The sequence below is a fragment of the Erithacus rubecula genome, assembly GCF_903797595.1.
Source record: "Erithacus rubecula genome assembly, chromosome: 24".
In the NCBI taxonomy this organism is placed as follows: domain Eukaryota; kingdom Metazoa; phylum Chordata; class Aves; order Passeriformes; family Muscicapidae; genus Erithacus; species Erithacus rubecula.
The window spans coordinates 1,800,982-1,820,344 of NC_136676.1; the positions used below are offsets into that span (position 1 = coordinate 1,800,982).

Here is a 19,363-nt window from a genome sequence, read left to right on the forward strand (position 1 = left end):
TGTTTCTGCTGCCTTTGCTTTGTGTGTGCCTGGGTCTGGCAGTGAGTCCCATGGCCTGGACACTCTGGGGAGCTTTATGAGGAGTAGATGCTGTTGCTGTGTGGTAGATCTGTACTCTGAGTCCTTTTTTCTGCCATGAACATCATTCCCATGCCTTTCCTTCTCTCTCCCAGGTCCAGGCTCTATACAAGTAGGGAGTAGAATTAGGGGCTGGAGCTATCCAGTATCAAGTGTGTTTATATTTGCTCAAACAGGGTTTTATCTGCACTAATGAATTCCACTGGTTTGAAACTTGCTTCCCCTGGAAACCATTACAGTTCTGTCCTCAAAAATGGCCTAAAATGCTTGTCCTGCAGCTTGTCCCTCAGGTCCTTAAATCCCTGTTAATGCTTCCCCTGTGCCTGCATTTTGCCCTCCTGTGGTTCTGCTGAGGTCAGACTTCCCTTTTGTTTTCTTTCCCTTCTGCCTTCCGCTAACGAGACTTTTTTGTGATTCTTCAGCATTCTGGGTGCTTTTGTGGAGTGCAGGTTAAAAGTGCAGGCTGTTAATGCAACAAATGCTGCCATGCTGTCTGTCTGCAAATGCCCTAGGGGAGCAAACTGGGGCATCTCCCAGCATGTCCCTCCTGCCCTGTCCAGCTAATCCCTGCACAGGCTCTTGCCCCTCGCTGCAGTGTTTGTTCCCAGTGTTTGCCAGGACTATACCATTGGAAAAGGGGTGGCTGGGAGGGTGAATGTGGAGGCTGGGCTGGATTTCTGTCCTTCCCTGGGCAGTGGAATGTCTGGTACACTTTGATCCCTGGAGGGAGGCTTGGCAGAGATTGCTGGTGCCCTGCCCAAGCTGGGAACAGGCTCCACAGCAGCCCTCGCTGTGTTCCTGGTGGGACAGGGGGTGGGAGCCTGTGGCTCAGGATGAGGCCTCTGCTCTGGGCTGCCTGCAGCCAGCTGCTGCCCCGAGGGGCTGGGCTCTGCGCCCCCAAGCTGGCTGGGACCACTGTGGTGACCTCCTCACACCACAGCCTGCAGCCCCCGACCCTTCTGGCCACCTCCAGCTCCCCAGGCAGTGCATCTGCAGGGTTCCTGCAGCCCCTGGTGCCAGGGAGCAGAGCCCCCAGCTGCTGGAGCTCGGGGTTCAATGTGCCCCCCAGTGCCCAGCTGGTGGCCCGGCCTGTGGGGGTCTGCTCCATGATGAAGCTTCCCGTGCAGGAGTCAGCAGAGGGACTGGACGTGGCGTTTGTGGGTGTTCCGCTGGACACGGGCACGTCCAACCGGCCAGGAGCCAGGTAAGGGCAGCCACTGTGGATCCTACAGCTATCCCTGAGGAAAGCCCTTGGGATTTTGTGCCCTGACACCATGAAACCTTTCATGAGAGATGCCCCCCCTCCCTACCAAAACCCCTGTTATCATTTAGGATTTCTGTTGGTCTTTAACTTTACTAGATGATCGGTCTTTTCTCACCTAGAATCTTAAAGTAATTGGGTAGTTCTCAACTTATAATTTTACTGGTTAGAATTTCACTGCCCCTAAAATCTATAAAGACCCCTTGCTGTGCTATGTATTCGGATTTTGCTGGTAGAACCCTTCGAAGAAATAAAGCTACTTTGGGAACTTCTACAGCAGCTCCCGAAGTCTCGTTGCTAGCTAGCTGACAAGCTGACCCTCTGCCTCGGGGCCCTGGAGCTCTCCAAACCCCGCAGCAGCCCGAAGCTGGAACCACCCTAGCGCAGGCAGCTACAAGCCAGGAAAGCTGCTGCTTCCTCCTGGGCACGGAGCAGGGCTGTCCTGTGGTGAGAGCCGTGCTGGGAGCCATGGCTGCTGTTTCCCAGCCGTGCCCTCCCGCAGGTTCGGGCCGCGCCACATCCGCGCCGAGTCCGCCATGGTGCGGCGGATCCACGGCAGCACGGGGGCGGCGCCCTTCGACTCGCTGCGGGTGGCCGACATCGGGGACGTGAACGTCAACCTCTACAACCTGCCCGACAGCTGCCGCCTCATCCGACAGTCCTACCAGCGCATCGCGGCCTCGGGCTGCGTGCCCCTCACCTTGGGTAAGGAGCCTGACACTGCCTCCGGCAAACTCCCTCTGCTCCTCCTCCCATCGTTCAGTCCAGGCTTGGCAGGATGGATCTGCCCCCTGCCTGGGCTGTTGTGCTGTATCGTGGGTGAATTCCCAGGCTCTCTGCTGAACAGAAGGTTCTGTGATGCCTCTTCCTTTGGGTCAGAAATGAGGAGGATGGGTCAGTCTGTAAAAGTGGCTGAAAGCAACAACTCTTCCCAATACAAACTCTTATATAGGATTTTTACAACAAGCTAAGATGCAAGCTCAGACCTATTAGAATTCCAGTTTCTTAGCACACCAGGTTACATATAGAACTATACATACAATCTATCTTGTTCTATCTGAAAAATGTAACAATATTCTCACTATAGCTCTATTATGTCTAAGTCCTGTCTACAACTGTGGGCCTGGAGCCTCCACTGAAGATATTCAACCTTCACTAGAACACACCCTGCTACTGTGGCATTTGAAACCTTTCACTTACTAAAAGCATTAGAACTCACCCTAAAACTTACTAACTTAAATGTCTACTTTGTGTGTGAGTGGCTTAATGTACTTCAATCCATCCAAAGGCTTTAATTCAATACCTGCACTCTGACTTCTCTCTGATGAATTCAGAGAGACCCATGACTCACTGACTCCAACATGTAAATACAACCAGTGATGTGGTTTTGGTGTTCAGCACCTGTACCCAAAGCAAGGTTTTGTCCCTTGTGTCCCTCCAGCTGAGCGAGCACCAGGCTTTGCACGAGGCTTGATTTGGGTGCACGTTCAAGTTCGCAGCTGTTACTGCTTATGCTGGAGGCAGCGAGTGTGTGGAGTAAGGAGGGGCAAGTCACCAGTTACAGTGTCCTCAGAAGCTGATCAAATGTCTATTTATATGCCCAATCAAGGGTCCTGCTCCACAGGCTGTCCCTGCATATCTGGGCTTCCCTACAAGGAAGATCAGGAGAAGACAGGATCCAGGAGAGGGAGCAACCTGCACCTGGGAGTGTTAGTTTTCCTTGGCAATGAAGCCCGGCATAAATAAGTGCAGGATAAATGCCAAGAGGGAAAAATTACTTGGGAACAAAAGTAACGAGTGCTGAGCAGCTCTTGTAGTGTATTCCCCCTCTTCCCTGTGTCCTGTTGCAGGTGGAGATCACACCATAACATACCCAATCCTGCAGGCCCTGGCGGCAAAGTAAGTTTCTAATCTGGAAACGGAGAGAAAGGACCCGGCCAAGAGCCTCAGGAGGGCTCCCGATTCGCTGTCCCTGCTGTTGGCAGGGCCACCGTGCAGGGGCCGGGACTAACGCGGGCACCGTGTCCGGCCCAGGCACGGTCCCGTGGGCCTGGTGCACGTGGATGCTCACACCGACACCGGGGCCGGGGCGCTGGGCGAGAAGATCTACCACGGCAGCACGTTCCGGAGGTGCGCGGAGGAAGGGCTGCTGGACTGCGGCCGCGTGGTCCAGATCGGCATCCGAGGCTCCTCCTACGAGCCCGACCCCTACAAGTACTGCCGGGAGCAGGTAGAGTGATTCACAGCGCCCTGTGCCGCGGTACCGCCTCACTAATGGATGGCTTCAGCAGGGAAATCAGTGCGTTTTCTGCCTCTTCTTCCATGCCGCTCCCAGCTCACTCAGGAGAGGTAGAAAGTGTGGGTGGGAAGTTTCCAGGTGCATTTTGCAGCTTCGCTCTGGAATGAGGGTTGTTCCTTTAGACATTCCCCAGCAGGGAAGGGGATGCTCCTTGTTATAAGTACATGTTATATTATTTTCACAAATATTAAAATGAATGCTATATGTATAATGTTGGAAAACTTTCTTTTAGTTCTGTTATTAACAAAACTTAGAAAAGTAGTGTGATAAATATATATTTTTATTGAACTATAACATGGTGATGTAAAAACTTTTTGTTCATGTTACTAACTCAGAGAATGGTTAAAAACATAATCAGGAAGTTCTTCACATTCTTGGATTATCAGTGACGGACACCAGAACTCCAGGGAAGGAATTTAGTGATCTTCCATTACCAGGGAGTACTGGCAGGATGGAACCACAAGGAGAAATTTTAAAAAAACATTGATTTACAGATTGGGGGGGAATGATTTTGAATAATGCATAAAGATCTATGAATATGCAACATGTTGATGCATTTAAAGTATTTTCTAAGTTAATGGCTGAAGCCCAAGCACCCAGCCATGTAACCTTTTGCTTTATTGTCTGTCTCCTCTTTCATTAAAGCTTTTAACATTTAGCAGGAAAGTGAAGCTGCTTGTCTGTGCTCCCGCAGGGGTTCCGGGTGGTCCCGGCTGAGCAGTGCTGGATGAAATCCCTGGAGCCGCTGATGAGGGAGGTGAGGGAGCAGCTGGGGGACAAACCGATGTACATCAGCTTCGACATCGACGGGCTGGACCCCGCCTACGCCCCGGGCACGGGCACGCCGGAGATAGCCGGGCTCACACCCGCGCAGGTCAGTGACTCCTTCCCCTGGTTTACCCCGTTTTGCTCCCTTTAAAGGAGGTTTCACCAGCAAAATGGAAATTTAGGAAGGCCAGGAAGTGTTTCCTCATGGTGATGAGGAAGGAAATGTGGAACTGATTTAATCTGTAGAGGTTGGGTTTCCTTACTGGAATATGGGGAAAGCACCTGTCTGCTCAGTCAGATGGTTTTTTTTGATCCCAACCCCTTTTCCTCTAGGCTTTGGAGATCATTCGTGGCTGCAAAGGTCTGAACATAGTGGGGTGTGACCTTGTGGAAGTGGCACCAATATACGATGTCTCTGGTGAGTCTGAAGATGCCTCAGGGCACAGGCAGCTGTGGGTGAAAGCTGTTGGATGTACACAAATGTCTCCCTTTCTTTGTCTTGTTTTTTTTTTTCTTTAGGCAATACAGCCCTTCTGGGGGCAAACCTACTGTTTGAGATGCTGTGTGTCCTCCCAGGAGTGAAGACACTGTGAGGGCAGTTCCCACAGCCCCTGGGGCAACACTGCTTTGTGTCCTCAGCCAGGCTTCCCATGTTCCCTTCCCTTCAGCCAGCATGAAATAAACACCATTTACCACTAGAAAAGGTACTTTTAAGCTGGGAAACTGTAGGGAATGGGCTAGACACCCCATTTAACTGGGGGCTTTGGAGTTAGCCTGGGAAAGGGAGAGATGAAACTAATGCCATTTTGCCTCTGGAATGATTCACCCAGCTCACAGGGCTCCTGGAAAAACTGTCACTGGTAAAAGGTTTGTCCCATTAGGAGGTTGCAGGACAATGAATGTAGAAAAAGGGAGGACATGAGCCTCCTGCTGTGAGTAGAGAGATATTTGACTAGATTTCCTGCTGGTGGAATAACCAGAAGTTTTATATGATAGGAGCAGTTTAACACTCCTGGAATTTCTCAGAGGACATGGAGGTGAGGTTACTTTGTACATGGAGACACAGAGCCACCTCATCACACATTAAAATAGTTTATTTTGGTTGCAAACCTGTAATTGTCTTAAATGACATCAGTGCCTGTTCACAAATACAAAAACAAAACAAAACAAAAAAGCCCAAAACAAAAAAAATCCCAACCAAACAAAAATCCCCCCAAAATAAAAAAAAAAAAAAAAAAGAGACAAGTTTGCCAAATAAGTTAATTCCCTCCCCCTCCCAGTATCAAAAGTGCAAAATAGGTACCTAGTTCTCAGTCCTACTTGTCAGGCTGTGCTTGTGTCCTGGCTCCTGGTTGCTCTGGGTGAAGGGCAGACAGGGACAGGGAGGAGTTTGGAAACAACCTCCACTCTGGGGCCTGTATCCCTTTGCCTCAGCTCTGAGCACTGTGCCATCACTCAGATGTCACTAGGAAAGTGCACTAGGACCAAATCTCCTCAATCTTTGGATTACAAATCACCACGTGTGGAACAGAATTGCTCAAGTGTTTAGAAGAAGATGGGGGTGATGGCTGCTGGGAGGGCAGATCCTGGATAAGCAGCTCTGGCTGTGGTCTCAAAACAGCAAACACCTGCAGTGCCATGCTGGCACTGCAGCCAGCTAAACCAGGGGTCAGAGCAGCTTGACTTTTGCTTCAACCCAGGTAAAATTTTCCATAAAAATCCAGGAGCTGTGCTCCTGTCCAGCCACAGCTGGCACAGGTGGACTGAAGCAAGCACTCCCTCAGTTCAACTCTGGCTGAAAGGGGAGGTTACCTGTGCTAAAAGGAAAAGAAACCCAAGGATTCTGGCAGCATGTAACACACATAATGGATGTGAAGGCCATAGAGCCTTCTCCCCTTCCTCAGAGTTGGGCTGAATTCCCTTGCTATTGCATAACTAGGCACTTTTTTTCATGAGTTGAGAGTTTTCTCCTTGTTTCTAATCAGCTGAAGAGACAGCAGAGATCCAGAGAGCATTCTTCTGCTACTGCAAATGTTTAAGACATTATGTGGAGCCTTCTGCTGGGCTAAAATCTATTCCAGCCACATCCTGCATAGCAAGCTGTGGGAAAAGTGCAGGAATGCTGTGGTGATTGCTCCAGCCAGGTGGAAATAAAAGTGTAGAAGCATCAGGCTGGTGTTTCACTCCCTCTCTGCTCTCTGTCAGTGCTGCCTGTGCACCTTCACAGGACCTTCACAGGAGCTCCTGGGCAGGGAGAAGACCTCACCTTCCTTCCCTCTGCTTCAGTGCCTCATTCTGCAGCCCAGAGTGCACTGGGCTGGAATTAACTACCCTCACATAGGGATCGTTTGTAGCATGGCAGCCTTTATTTGAACCAGGTTTTACAGGGGATCTGAGGTACCTGTGGGGGTTGGAGCATGCCAGTCTGCTCTCAGGATGGGGAAATGCAATGAGGCAAGGCTATAGGAGCAATTAGGGCATGTAGGGAGGGCAGTGAATGGAGTATTCCCTCTGTGCAGGATCAGCAGTGAGCTCAGGGGTTGGCAGTTACTCCTATGAGTGGCTGCTCTGCTAAGATGGTAACTAAGGTGGCAAGGGCTGAGTCTGGAATTAACACCACATGTTCACTGAGTGCTCTGTGTTCCAAACCCTGTGGCAAAGGCCACTGGCCCCTATCCCTGTGCTTTGGCAGTGCCACAGGGCTCCAGATCCACAGGAGAAGGAGTCCTGGGTGCCAGTGTCAGCCCCAGAGGAGTGAAAAGGAAGGACAAACCTCACAGGATTTCAGTCCTGGCCACAAAGAGAAGCCCTGCTGCCTCACTTGGTCACTTGAGAAGTGTTAAGCAGCCACGAAGCTGCTGCTTGTCCTCCCTCAGCCTTACCCAGGGCCACCCTTTCCCTGTGGTGTTGGGAGCAGCTGTCAGGGCACTGCTACAGCAAAGCACAGTACAAACCCAGGACTGTGCAGCTGCTCTTACCTTACACACCCCCACTGCTTCCAAAAGATGAAATAAATACCCAAACAAACACAAAGCCAAGGGAGCAGCCTGAGTGTGGAGAAATGGAGGTTTGGGGCAAGAAGGAAATGGGTGAGAGGCTGAAACCCAACATCTCAACCCCCGACTAAACCAAAGGAGCTTCACACGCACGCAACAGTCTGATGATACAGCACTTCTGGGGCAACATTTCAAGAATACAATCATTGAAGGATGAGGTTCCTCCATACAAAGGAAGGTTGGTTTGTACTACAGCTGGAAAGGTGTTTGCAAGGAGCCCGGGTGGCTCCCTGGCAGCTACGTAGATTTTTACACATCTACTGGCTCATAGCAGCTCACGCCTACAATCTGAGGACGCAGGTAAAGTTATGGCTCTAGGATACACAGTCTAAAATCGACAGAAGCAGAAAAGGCATCTGAAAAATCAACGTGACATTTAAATGGCTCAACACTTTGACAGTATTTTACGGCCATGCCCTTTCCCTCCCTGTTATGGTTCAGCCAGTGAACCAGGTGGAACCATGACACGAGGAGCATGAAGCATGCAGATTGCCCACAAGGCTGCACCACGGGGAAGTCCCAGCTAAGGTTTGCTACAAGGGAGATCCTCCTGACTGGATTCTGCATCACTTACCATGGGGAAAGCCGACTGCCTGGTGGGAGGAGGCCTTTTGGAAGGGCAGGGCCTGGAGGGTCTGCAGGGTCTTGCCAGAGTTACACCATGCACCATGGGCTAAGCACACGGGGACGGGGAGGGAGAAGCGCGACCCGCCTGCGGCACCGGCTGCGGCTGCTCCGGACACAGGGAAGTCACGGATTTCTTCAACCGAGGTAAAACGAGGTGGGATGGGGGCGACTCGGGAAGCAGATGTGGCAGGACAAGAGGGGCAGAACAGACTCGTTGGCTCTTGGGTTTTGTGGTGTCCGAGCACGGCGGGGCGGCTCCGGACGCGGGACGTGTGTTCTAGTTGGCGGCCCCAGGAGAGTTCACCTAAAACCTAAGGTCCATTTATCACGCTTGTTTGAGTATTCCTGGAAAGAGCTGTCCCTTGTCATCTTCATAAAAAGTTTGTCCCCTTAGAATCTCTGTAAAATCCCTCAGTCTAGTGCGGGCCACGAGGGGATATAGAACCTCTGTAAGGAACCCTCTAGAAGGCGTTCCATCCAAAAGGACAATTTGTGTAATTTGTTTTTAATGGATCTAGATCCTGGGCTGGACGAGGATTTCCCTCTGGCTTCCGCATGTTGTGAAGCATCATAATCCTTGCATGATCCCAGGGTTCCCCCCTCATCCCCTGATCTGTGAGGCTTAAAGAGGCAGAAATATTTCTTGTGGCCATTCAGAGCCAGGACATAGCCTGTGTAGTCACGCTCGAGGAAATGCTTGTCGTACTGGTTTGGGATGGGGGCTGCATCCTGTGCAAACTCCAGCAGATACTCCAGCCACTCTCGGTGCTTGTCCAGGCTGAGGAAGGAGAAGTGAAGAGAGCTGCTCCTGGGGGAAGAGCAGAGAAAACAGTGGGATTAGCATGTGTCCTGGGTCTGGCTGGATTCCTACTCAACAGGTAAGGAATTGTCAACAAGGGTAGGGCTGTGCTGTGTTGTCACAGCTCCTTTTTCAGCTCAGTGTATGCAGCAGTGTCATGCTTTATATTTGTCAAAACGGATACAGCTGAAGTGGCACCAGCAACTGACCCCTCTGGCCACCATCACCAAGTCTGGCTGGGAACACCAAGTCTGGGTTTTTGGTGCCTCATTGCCACTGATGAGGACAGAGGCCACTTCACCCACCAGAAGCATTCACTCCTGGCAATGCAGCCAACCCCGCCCCTCAGGTGTCACCAGGGCAGCATCACACAAGTGGTTAACACTGCAACAGAAGCCTGGGAGAAGGCCCAGCCTACCCTGTGAATGTGTAGACTTCCAGGGCAAACTTCTGGAGCAGGGGAGTTTTGGTGGAGTTGGACAGGATCAAGACGACGTTCATGTGCCCTGGCCTCAGGCGCACCAAGTTACTGGTGTAGTTGATGTCTGTCAGCTCTGTCACCTCAACAAAGCCCTTCTTGGGAATCCTGCTGCAACAAAAAGACTGAGTGAAAGGGGGACAAGGGATGGGAGCAACTGAGAATGGAGAATATGAGCAACTGAATATGGAGAAACTGAATATGGAGAAGCCTTTAATGCCGAGCCATGCCTGTGCCCTGTAGCAGAGGCCAGTGTAACTGGTGCAATGGCTTGGTTTGCACCTCCCTCAATGGGTCAGACCTTTGCCTATCCCCTGAGGATGCTGTCTTGGGCAAACTTAGTGGGAATTGTTTAATTAGCAGATTAGTGTCCCCTGTCCTTGCTGGCAGCAGTCCTCCCTCCTTGCTGTGCCTGCACTGCCCTGCACAACAACTGTACTATGTGCAACTTCAGCACTTCTCTACTCTCCACTAACCCTCCCTGCACAGGTGCTCCCTGAGTAATGCTTCTGCAGGAAACATTCTGGAGAAGTTAGAGAGGGAACCTGTTACTCTCTTTGCTGAAGCTCGCGTCGTTCTTCTCTGTCTTTGCGGCCGTTTCTTCTTTCCCCGAGGGTGGAGTGTCCCTTGTGTCACTCGAATCACTGCAGAGGAAGGTGATTTTGTGTGTGTTTAAGGTGGGGCTGGACTGAGGAGCTGTCCCTGAGGGCATTTTGGTGTGTACTCACCTGAAAGCCTGAACAATAACAGTGCCAAAGAGAATGAAGAGTGCAGAGAAGAGCAAGGACAGGAGTGGCATCATTTCTCGCCTGAGGGGAAGATGTGCAAGCAGCAGTTAGGTCTGTGAGTTCACATTTTCTGCCTCGGTTTCGGTTCCTGCCTATGTTAGATAACATTGTGTGCCTGCCCCAGAAACTCAGCTTGTTTCTTGGGTCTTAAAGACCATCATGTTTTTGAGTGCTGTCCTGCTCCCACTCAAAAGGAGGCTAAAATTAGATCTGTTTTAAAATAAGGTGACAGTGAATACCAACAATGGATGCCCAATCCATACCAGTTACTGTGAAACAAACTGTCCCAGCAGTCTGAGATGTAGTCCAGTGTGGAGTAGAACCATCGGATAAGGAACATCTGTTCAAAAAGAATGAAAAGCAAAAAACTAAATGACAAAACTACTATAAAGAGCCTCAACAGGTTCAGAGCATGCCTTGTGTAAGCAAGAAATCTTCTAAGAGTTTTATCTTGTTATTTTAAAATATAAATAATGCCTCTGAACAACCATAATGGGACTGTCTGGAAAGGCTGTGCACTTACAGGAGCGAGCTCATCATTCAGGTCTGCCACAACGGTCTCTGATGAGAGAAGGCCAGGGTCTGTCCTCAGCTGGTCCAGGAGATCCAGCAGGATGAAGTTGTCCTCTTTGCTGCCTTGCCAGGCCTCCTCCAAGGCTTTATAGGCAATCTTCCCTGCATTATTGCGTCTCTCCAGAATGACCACCTGGATGAGCCAAGAGCAGATGTCAGAGAGAAAGGGGCTTCTGTTTTCTTCTAGACAGATGATTCATTTCAAACCACTGCCCAGAATCAGCTATCAGATCAAGGTACAGTATCAATTAAATGACAGACTAAGAGAAAAAGAGATTAAAAATATAAAAGGAAACCCTCACAGCTGATCTTCCACGATATTTCTCCTCATCCATCAGCAAGGCGTCTGCAAATTCCGGCTGCCGATCGCTGTAGACGTGCACAAACTTCAGTGTGTCTTTTGTGTTGGCCACAGCAAAAGTCAAAAAGGACTCATAAGCCTCAGCAAACTTCTCTCCTTCCCCAGTAAACAAGACCACGCAGTGCCTGGTGACACAAGAGATGCAGGATTAAGAGCCAGTCTGGAGGTGAGAGGGAATGACCAACCCCTTTCATCTTGCCAGAACAATCCCAGTGAGCCAGAAACTCCCTGACAGTGTGGGTATTGAGCATGATCCAATGCAGTCACTGCTCTTTTCCCTCAGAACCAAACCAAAAGTGACTCTAGGAGCAACCCCAGAGCCTTGGAAAACAAAACAGGAACATGTCACTTACTTCCGCTGACGGTGAGACTTCTTCACAGGACACAGCTCCTGAAACAGCCTCTGGCTGGTGAGTCTGGCCACCATGAGGAACTTATTCTGGGAAAGGAAGTCATCAATGAGCTGCTTCTTCATTTCTCGTGCCTGGCAAGGACCAAGAAAGCAGAAGTCAGAAATGAGCAGGAAAAGGAGGGCAAAGCTGTTGGATGTTCTGGAGAAGGCTGCCAGCCCAAGATGTTTTGAGGCCCCAAGACTGGGAAGTTACACATGTCCCCCCTCCCCAATAAGCTGGAGTACCCCAAGCTTCCTCCTAACACTCCATCTCCTTCTCCAGAGCCTGAGGTTAAGCTGAGAACAAACACTTCCTCCAAACTGCACCACTGCCCACCCCTGATGGGCAGCCTGGTCAGAAAAGCCCCGTGCCCGTTTTCCCTTAGCTCCTGGGCCAGGCTCTGAGTGACACCTGCACAACGTCGGCGGGCCGGTCGATGTGCTCCTTGAAGATCATCATGGTGGGAGTGTAGACGTTGATGTTGTACTGGCTGGAGAGCTGCTCAGTGCCCCGGAGTCCCACGTACACGTACCCAAAGGACAGGTGATCCCGGTAGGCAAAGGCTGTCAGCTGGGAGGGAGGAAAGCCCCAGCAGTGTTGATGTCACAGAATTAGCATTTTCTCCCCCAAGTGCCTGTGGTGACTTTGCTCCATGAACAGATCCTGCTGTTTGGATGCTGTCAAATGTGCTGTGAGAGGTACAAGCCCCTCCTCTTCCTCATTGAACCAAATTATGTGTTCTCTTAGTCATTGTGCCGGGATCCTCCATGGATCCACAGCTTTATTTGCAGCCTGACAGGTTGAAGGGCAGCAGGGACTTCTTAGGAAATGGGATTTTCAGCAACTCAAATATGCCACAAACATCTCTCATTCTCAACAAACCTGTGTTACTGCTACCTCTGAAACACACCTGCACCTTCACACCCATGAAGGGTAACTGTGTCAGGACAAAGAAACAGACTCCTGGCCACGCCATTTACAACCTGCACAAAGCACCTTGCTCTCCTCAAACCAGAGGCATTAGTCCACCTCTGCTCACAGCAGTGGTGTGTTTTAATTTGGAACATCTGGATTTATAAGTCAACAATGCAACAATTACCTTGTACAACAATGGCACAACTGGCATGTGATCAAACAGCAGCACGTGGGGCTTGTTGTCTTTTCTCCAGTCAGACAGAAAACTGATGTAGTTTTTATCTGTAATCTTCAGAGAGAAGCAGACCATTAGTTTAACCTCTAAGCTGTGAGATACCAGCAACACTCTGCAGTGAGGTGTCTAAACGAGGGCTGAGCCTGAGTCCAAGTGAAGGAAGCAGACTATGGGTTGGTCTTTCCAACATATATTCCTGATTAATGAGTGAATTAAAACTATCACTCTTGACCTCACTCAGCCCTCTTAGTTATTGCAGCCTCTGTTGATGCCATTCCAAGTCAATGCCAACAGCACTGTTATTCTCCTGTTTGTTGAGACCATATTCTATATATATATATATTTATAAAAAATGGGAAGCCAAGGATTAAAAGGCACCTGAGCCCTCCATTAAACCTGCTCTGTTTCATGTGTGATACCTCTCAGGAAGGACACAAATGGTTGCAATCACTGTAGAAAGGGAAACCATCCTTATTTTTTGGGTGAGAAGATGCCCAGAAGATACTCCAATACCCAAAAGACAAGTCACGAGTCTGTTGGGGAAGGTGACCTCTGGTAAAGATGCCAAGGGAAAATGAGGTGAGGTGAACAGAGCTACAAGCAGAGGCCAGGCAGGTGGGAGTGCTGTGGGGGCTGACCCAGTCACATCACAGGGGTGGTGGGCATTTTAGGTCTCTGTCAAAAATCACCAGAAGGCTGAAATACAGGAATTTTTTATCACTTAGGAGGTTTTACTTATGACTTTCAAAAGGCTCATGCTGCCAGCTTGTTTCAAAGGTCTGAAGGAAAACTGGACAAAACAAACAGGACTTTGTGTCAGTGAGTTTTAGCAGACGTGACCTATGAGGTAGTGAGCAGTCCCTAATTTGCTGGGTGAAATGCTGAGAAAGCAAAAGAGAAGTGAAATCCAGCAGGTTCCTGTCCTAGGGATAGCTTGGGTAGAGCCCTGGAAGCTGTGGGGTGTCACAGCTGGGGTCAGCCACCACTAGAATCAGTGGTGTGATCATGTAATAGCAGGATCAGCTCTTTTCAAGGACAAGTGATACAGAGCTGCAGGGTTTGGAGCTTTGTGCCACAGATCAGCTTGGAGCCTGAATTAAACAACTTAGCCACTCAAAGAGCCAACGAGAGGGGGATCTCCAGGCAGAGAGGAGCAGCAGCATGTGACAGCCTTGCTAGGACCTACCTTTTCAACAAGATTCCCTGGCAGGAGGTTCTCCACAAACTGCCGCAGGTTTTCACGAACCACAGCGTTGTGGAAGAAGGTTATTTTACCATTGATGAGCCCCAGCAGGGTGGGAGTGCTGTGGGCACCCAGGTGATGGGCGAGGCGCCGCTCGTACCCCGCGTGAACGACGCCGATCCCTGCTCCTGGAAAGGAGAGCACGGGATCACCTGCCACATCCTGTCTTGGGCTGCAAAAGGATGTGGCAGCAATGTGTATTGCTGTTAAAACCAGGTGGGGCAGTGATTTCTTATCTCTGTGGCACATATTATCTGCTAATGGGCCATCTTTAAACTAGCTTTAAATCATCTTTATCTCTTCCACAGCCCACCCTTCATCCAGGAGGTATCACCTGTTAATGGGCCATTGTTGAGAACGGGGTGTGGCAGCGATTCTTATCACTGTGGGAGATATCTCCTGTTAATGGGTCATGGTTAAAAACTGGGTGTGGATTGTATTCTCTGCTAATGGGCCATCTTTAAACCAGCTGGGACAATCATCTTTATATTTCCACAGCCCATCCTCCCTCCAGGAGATATCTCCTGTTCATGGCCAGTGAGTCCCAGTGCATGACTGATAAAATTCCATCATCCCACTGGGAGATGCTCCAGCCAGGGGAGGAGCCAAGCCTTTCCTATCCAGATAAAAACTGAGATTTTGGACCTTATTTCCACTGCATTCCAGAGGAAAGCCAGACCTTTCCACATCATCCCTGGAGCTTCAGAGGAAACTGCACCTTCTCCAGGAGCACTGCTCCAGCTGAACCACATCTGCCACTGCAGGAGGATGCAGCCACCATTGAATGGGACTGCTGCCACCACCCTGACTGACTGACAGGGTGTCAGCTTGGATTCTGACTCTGGCAGGGTTTGGGGATTGTTCTTTGTAATACTGCATTTCTATTTTAATTTTCCTAGTAAAGAACTGTTATTCCTATTCCTGTATCTTTGCCTGAGAGCCCCTTAATTTCAAAATTATAATAATTTGGAGGGAGGTGGTTTACATTCTCCATTTCAAAGAGAATCTCCTGCCTTTATTGGCAAACATCTGTCCTTCAAACCAGGACACACCCCCAGCAACCCAAATGCCCAGTGGAAAAACTGATGACCTGCTCCTTTGCCCAGCACCCTCCTTTGGAGTTAGGAATGTTTGGGAGAACATTAGGATAAAACCCTGAGGAAATCCATGGGGTTAAAACTGGGTCACACAAACCTGAAGGCAAACGAGTGCAGCCTTACCAGGCCAGAGACACACACCCAACCCCAATAACCTCAGCCTTACCCAGAGCCTCCAATTCCTGAGCAACTTCCTTCCACACGGGCTCGATGTGGATGCAGCTGAAGCACCAGTCTGAGGTGATTTTAATGAGGTAAGGTTTCTTGAAACTATCTGGCACGATTTCACTGATGTAGTGGGAAAAGTGGAGCAAGTACTTCTCGTCGGAGGTGTCGCGCCTCTCGGAATTGAAAGGGAAATGGAAGAAGGACTCGTCGAAGTAGAAGCCATCGTGGAAGCGATGGAACTGGCGATGCTGCTGCTGAGAGAAGCCCTGGCTCTCCCCAGCATCTCCGTAGCGATCAAAGTTTGCTCTCTTTTCCTCGTTGGAGAGAATCTGGAAAGCAAATGATGGAAAAATGATTGCCTGGAAGTATGAGGGGAAGTGCCCTGACTGTAAGCCCTCAGTAAATAAGGAATGTGCAGCCTCTGCACGTCAGACACATTAATATTTTGGAAAAAGGAAACATCACATCCTTTTTAGGCTTTTAGGTAAAAAACCTTCAAAGCCCAAAGAAAAGGAGCCCCTAAATCCAGACTGCTGTAGCTACTTTTGTCACCAACAACTCATTGGGTCTGAACATCTTGTGTTCTGAGCACAAACACTCTTTTCTGGAGTGGCTTTTGCTGGTGTTTCTTTTAATCTGGAGGGTTCAGAAAGTGCCAAAAGTTTCACTGAGCAGCCAGAAGCCCTGCAGAGAAACTGCATTTTTAGCAGGGAAATAAGGATTTATTTTGATTTCCATGGGCTTGGCTGCCACAAACTGGAGCAACCAATTGCCAGAACATGCAAATAACTACTGCTAAGAATAATTTGAGGTGACTGAATCCCTGTGATGATGAATGTTGTTTACACCACCCCCAAATGCTTTTATGTATGTGTGACACAGTCAAGACACTGCCCAGCCAGGCAGGGCTTGGGGAATACCCACTCCTTCCTCCTCTGAGGGTTTTTAGGCAGAACAGGGCAGACCTGTAGCAAAGTATTTACAGCAGAAACCATGCTGGTGACCCCAGTGGCTCTGTCAACAAAGCTGAGGAAATTTTTTGGGTGGCTAATGTCCACCTCCAAAGAGTCAATCACCTTTCCCACACAGAAATACACTGGGAAAACACAAAGCCATGGATGGAAAACTAAGGTCACTTAAAGTTAATGATAGCAAGAGTTTACAGGAAGCATGTGTTACCTCATAGGCCTTGCTAATCTGGATGAATTTGTCCTCTGCTCCCGGGTCCTTGTTTTTGTCAGGGTGCCTATGGGGCAGAACCAAAGGAAAAAGGGTCACTGGGGGAGCTGCTGGCCTCTGTTTGGAGTGAGAAGGACATGGGCAGAGAGGGCGTGCAGTGACATCCCCAAGGCTGAGATCACATTTATACCCAGCAGGTGCTGTCCCTGCCCAAACCCCATCCCAGAAGGCAGCACTGGGATGTGTGCTGTGTGCCTGGGACCTGTCCCTCAGTCTGCTCCATCCCCAGCAGCCTGAGCCCAGGACACAGAGCGTGTCTCCTTCCTAGCAATGCCTCCCTTGGCTGCTGCCCTACATAACTACTTGAATCACCTCCTGCCATGGCCTCGGGGATGTGTCACACAGAACAACATGGGCTCTAAAAGCTGCAGGTGAGCCTGCTTTATTCATTTTATTTCCATGCCATAAGCCTGCCCCTCACCACACACCAACTGCACGAGGGGCTGGTGACATTTGTGCATCCAACACATTTCCCTTCCACAGCACAGGGACAGAATGGTCCTTGCACATTGAGGTATCAAGCTGAGACTTCAAGCCTTGTCTATTAGAATTTACCAGGGAGAAATTTTTCTCCCCCAGCCAGACTCCAAGAGAACCTTTTCCCCCATCACTTCACTCTGGGAGAACTTTTCCCCCTTGTAGCCAGACTACAGGAGAACCTTTTCCTCCATCACTCGACTCCAGGAGAACTTTTCCCTGCACAGCCAGACGTTGCGAAAACTTTTCTCCCTGTAGCCTGATTCTGGGAGAACTTTTTCCCTTTGTAACCGGACTCTGGAAGAACTTTTTTCCTGCTGCTAAACTCTGTGAGAATTTTCCCCCAACAGCCACAGTTGAGGAGAACTTCCCCCCCACATCCCCGTAGCCAGACTCTGGGAGATTTTCCCATCCTAGCCAGACTCTGGGAGAACTCTTCCCCCCATAGCCTGATTTTGGGAGAACTCTCCCCCCCATAACCTGATTTTGGGAGAACTTTCTCCCCTCGCTAGCAGACTCTGAGTGCACTTCCTCGCCCTCAGCCAGACTCGGGCGTGTTTCACAGCACGCTACCGAGCACCTCGGTGTGCCAGGCTGCCAGCCGGCCTGCGGGGACAGCGGGCCGCACAGCCAGGCCAGGCGGCGCTGCCAGCGCGGGGCCTGGCGCTGTCACCGCCCCCACAGCAGCCCCCGCTGCCGGGGCCGGCCCGGGGGACGCAAGGGCAGCACGTACCATTCCCGGGCGAGCCGCTTGTAGGCCTTCTTGATGTCGGCCTGGCTGGAGCTCCGGCCGACCCCCAGCACGCGGTAAGGGTCGAACTCTCCCGGCGCGGCCGCTGCCAGCGCCGGCAGCAGCAGCAGCAGCAGCAGCAGGAGGAGGCAGCTCGGTGGCCGCTCCATGGTCCGGCGCGGCCCGCGGGCGCACGGAGCGGACGGGCCGCCCTCCCGCACCGAGCGCCGCCGCTTCCGGCGCGCCCGCCCGCCGTCCCCATGGAGACCGAGCGCTTCCGGAGCCGCCGCGCCGCGCCGGGCTGGGCCCGCCGCACGGGCACGGAGCACGGGAATGCGGCGGGGCCTGCGGTGGGATCGGGATGGGATTGGGATGGGGGTGCTGGCAGCCGGCAGCGCCAGACGGGTCCTGGCGGGCGGCGGGCCGGGGATTGTCCGCTCTGCTCTGCGCTGGCCTCAGCTGGAGTATAGAGGACAGGTGTGGGCACCGCAATATAGGAGAGATTAAAGTGCTAGAAAGCGCCCACAGGAGGGCAGTGAAGGGCCTTGAGGAGAAGAGGAGCGGCTGAGGGCACTTGGTCTGTTCAGCTGGAGCAGGCTGATCACAGTTACAACCTTTACAACCTCCTCTGGTGGGAAGAGGAGAGACAGACACTGCTCGGTGACAGGACAGCACCCAGGGAGCGGCTGGAGCTGTGCCACGGAGGGTTAGGTTGGATTCCAGGGAAAGGTTCTTCCCCAGAGGAAGCACTGAACGGGCTCCCCAGGGTATGGGCACAGCACTGAGCCTGTGTGAGTTCAAGGAGCATTTGGACAACTCTTCTGGGCACATAATGTGACTCTTGGGGTGTCCTGTGCAGGACCAGGACTTGGACTCGAGGATACGTGTGAGTCCCTTCCAACTTAGCACGTTCTGTGATTCTGTTTTGGTTTTAGGTTAAGTCGTGTTTTTCCAAAGTCAAAGACTTCTTTCTTGTCTCTTGCTCTGGCAGTGAGGAGATTCACACTGGGAGGGAGCACAGATGGGACAGGTGATCTGAACAGCCAAAGGGATATTCTGCACCACAGAGTGCCCAGTATATAAACTAGGGAGAGTGACTGGAAAGGAGCTGATCTGGTTTCAGGAAGGGGATCTGACATCAGTCAGCAATTGCATTGTGCACCACTTGTTTTCCCCTTTATTATTGTTATTATTGTTACAATTTACCATTACTACTGTATTTTACTTTATTTTCAATTATTAAACTGTTATTTTCCCAACATACAAGTTTTACTTTGATTCTCCTTCCCGTTCCATGGGGTAGGAGGGGAAGAGAAGGGGAGAGTTGAGCAAGTAGCTGTGTGGTGCCTAATTTCCAGCTCAGCTTAAGCCACAACAGTTGTCTTAGTGACTGTGTGTTGGATGAATGGCTGGTGAGGTGGATCGGGGGCTGGTTGGGTGGCAGAGCTCAGAGGGCTTGATCCACTTGGTCATCTGCAATCAGTGGCTTCCCCAAAGATCAATACTGGGCCCAGTCTTAATCAACTTGTTTATCAGTGATCTGGACAGAGTGATGGAATGTACCCTCAGAGGGTTTGGTGATGATATGGAACTCGGGAAGTGGCTGATCCACCAGAAGGCTGTGCTGCCATTCAGCAGGACTTCGAGAGGCTGGAGAATTGGGCAGAGAGAAACTTAATGGTGCTCAACAAGGGCAGATTCAGGTACTGCCCTGGGGAGGAACAACCCCAAGTACCTGCAGAGGCAGGGGTGACCTGCTGGAGCATCTCTGCACAGTCC

The 19,363-nt window shown here is 50.8% G+C and overlaps 2 protein-coding genes across 3 annotated transcripts; one reads left to right on the forward strand and one right to left on the reverse strand.

Moving 5' to 3' along the window:
• Positions 1-804: 804 nt before the first annotated feature.
• AGMAT (agmatinase (putative)) lies at positions 805-5,532 on the forward strand. The gene is made up of 7 exons (XM_079326079.1): positions 805-1,282; positions 1,842-2,044; positions 3,190-3,238; positions 3,374-3,569; positions 4,333-4,512; positions 4,740-4,824; positions 4,926-5,532. Exons 1-7 carry the CDS (start codon positions 912-914, stop codon positions 4,997-4,999), a joined length of 1,158 nt encoding a protein of 385 aa, XP_079182205.1. The 5' UTR covers positions 805-911; the 3' UTR covers positions 5,000-5,532.
• Positions 5,486-17,830, reverse strand: DNAJC16 (DnaJ heat shock protein family (Hsp40) member C16). Of its 2 annotated transcripts, none has more exons than XM_079326073.1 (14): positions 17,588-17,830; positions 16,318-16,384; positions 15,137-15,467; positions 13,817-14,001; positions 12,580-12,684; positions 11,892-12,050; positions 11,442-11,572; positions 11,030-11,213; positions 10,678-10,860; positions 10,418-10,494; positions 10,095-10,175; positions 9,912-10,010; positions 9,307-9,474; positions 5,486-8,897 (listed from the first exon to the last, which is right to left on the reverse strand). In XM_079326073.1, the coding sequence occupies exons 1-14, from the start codon at positions 17,752-17,754 to the stop codon at positions 8,501-8,503; spliced, it is 2,334 nt and encodes a 777-aa protein (XP_079182199.1). In that variant the 5' UTR covers positions 17,755-17,830; the 3' UTR covers positions 5,486-8,500. The 2 variants fall into 2 exon arrangements, with proteins under 2 accessions (XP_079182199.1, XP_079182198.1); XM_079326072.1 differs by having other exon boundaries at positions 7,820-8,897; positions 9,307-9,477.
• Positions 17,831-19,363: the final 1,533 nt, after the last annotated feature.

Coding starts and splice junctions, on each gene's coding strand:
- DNAJC16 (XM_079326072.1), bottom strand. CDS start 17,754: ATGGAGCGGCCACCGAGCTGCCTCCTCCTGCTGCTGCTGCTGCTGCTG. Junction 15,468..16,317: donor AGATTAGCAAGGCCTATGAG/GTAACACATGCT, acceptor TTTGCTTTCCAG/ATTCTCTCCAACGAGGAAAA. Junction 14,002..15,136: donor TCAGGAATTGGAGGCTCTGG/GTAAGGCTGAGG, acceptor TCTCCTTTCCAG/GAGCAGGGATCGGCGTCGTT.
- AGMAT (XM_079326079.1), top strand. CDS start 912: ATGAGGCCTCTGCTCTGGGCTGCCTGCAGCCAGCTGCTGCCCCGAGGG. Junction 2,045..3,189: donor CTGCGTGCCCCTCACCTTGG/GTAAGGAGCCTG, acceptor GTCCTGTTGCAG/GTGGAGATCACACCATAACA. Junction 4,825..4,925: donor ACCAATATACGATGTCTCTG/GTGAGTCTGAAG, acceptor TTTTTTCTTTAG/GCAATACAGCCCTTCTGGGG.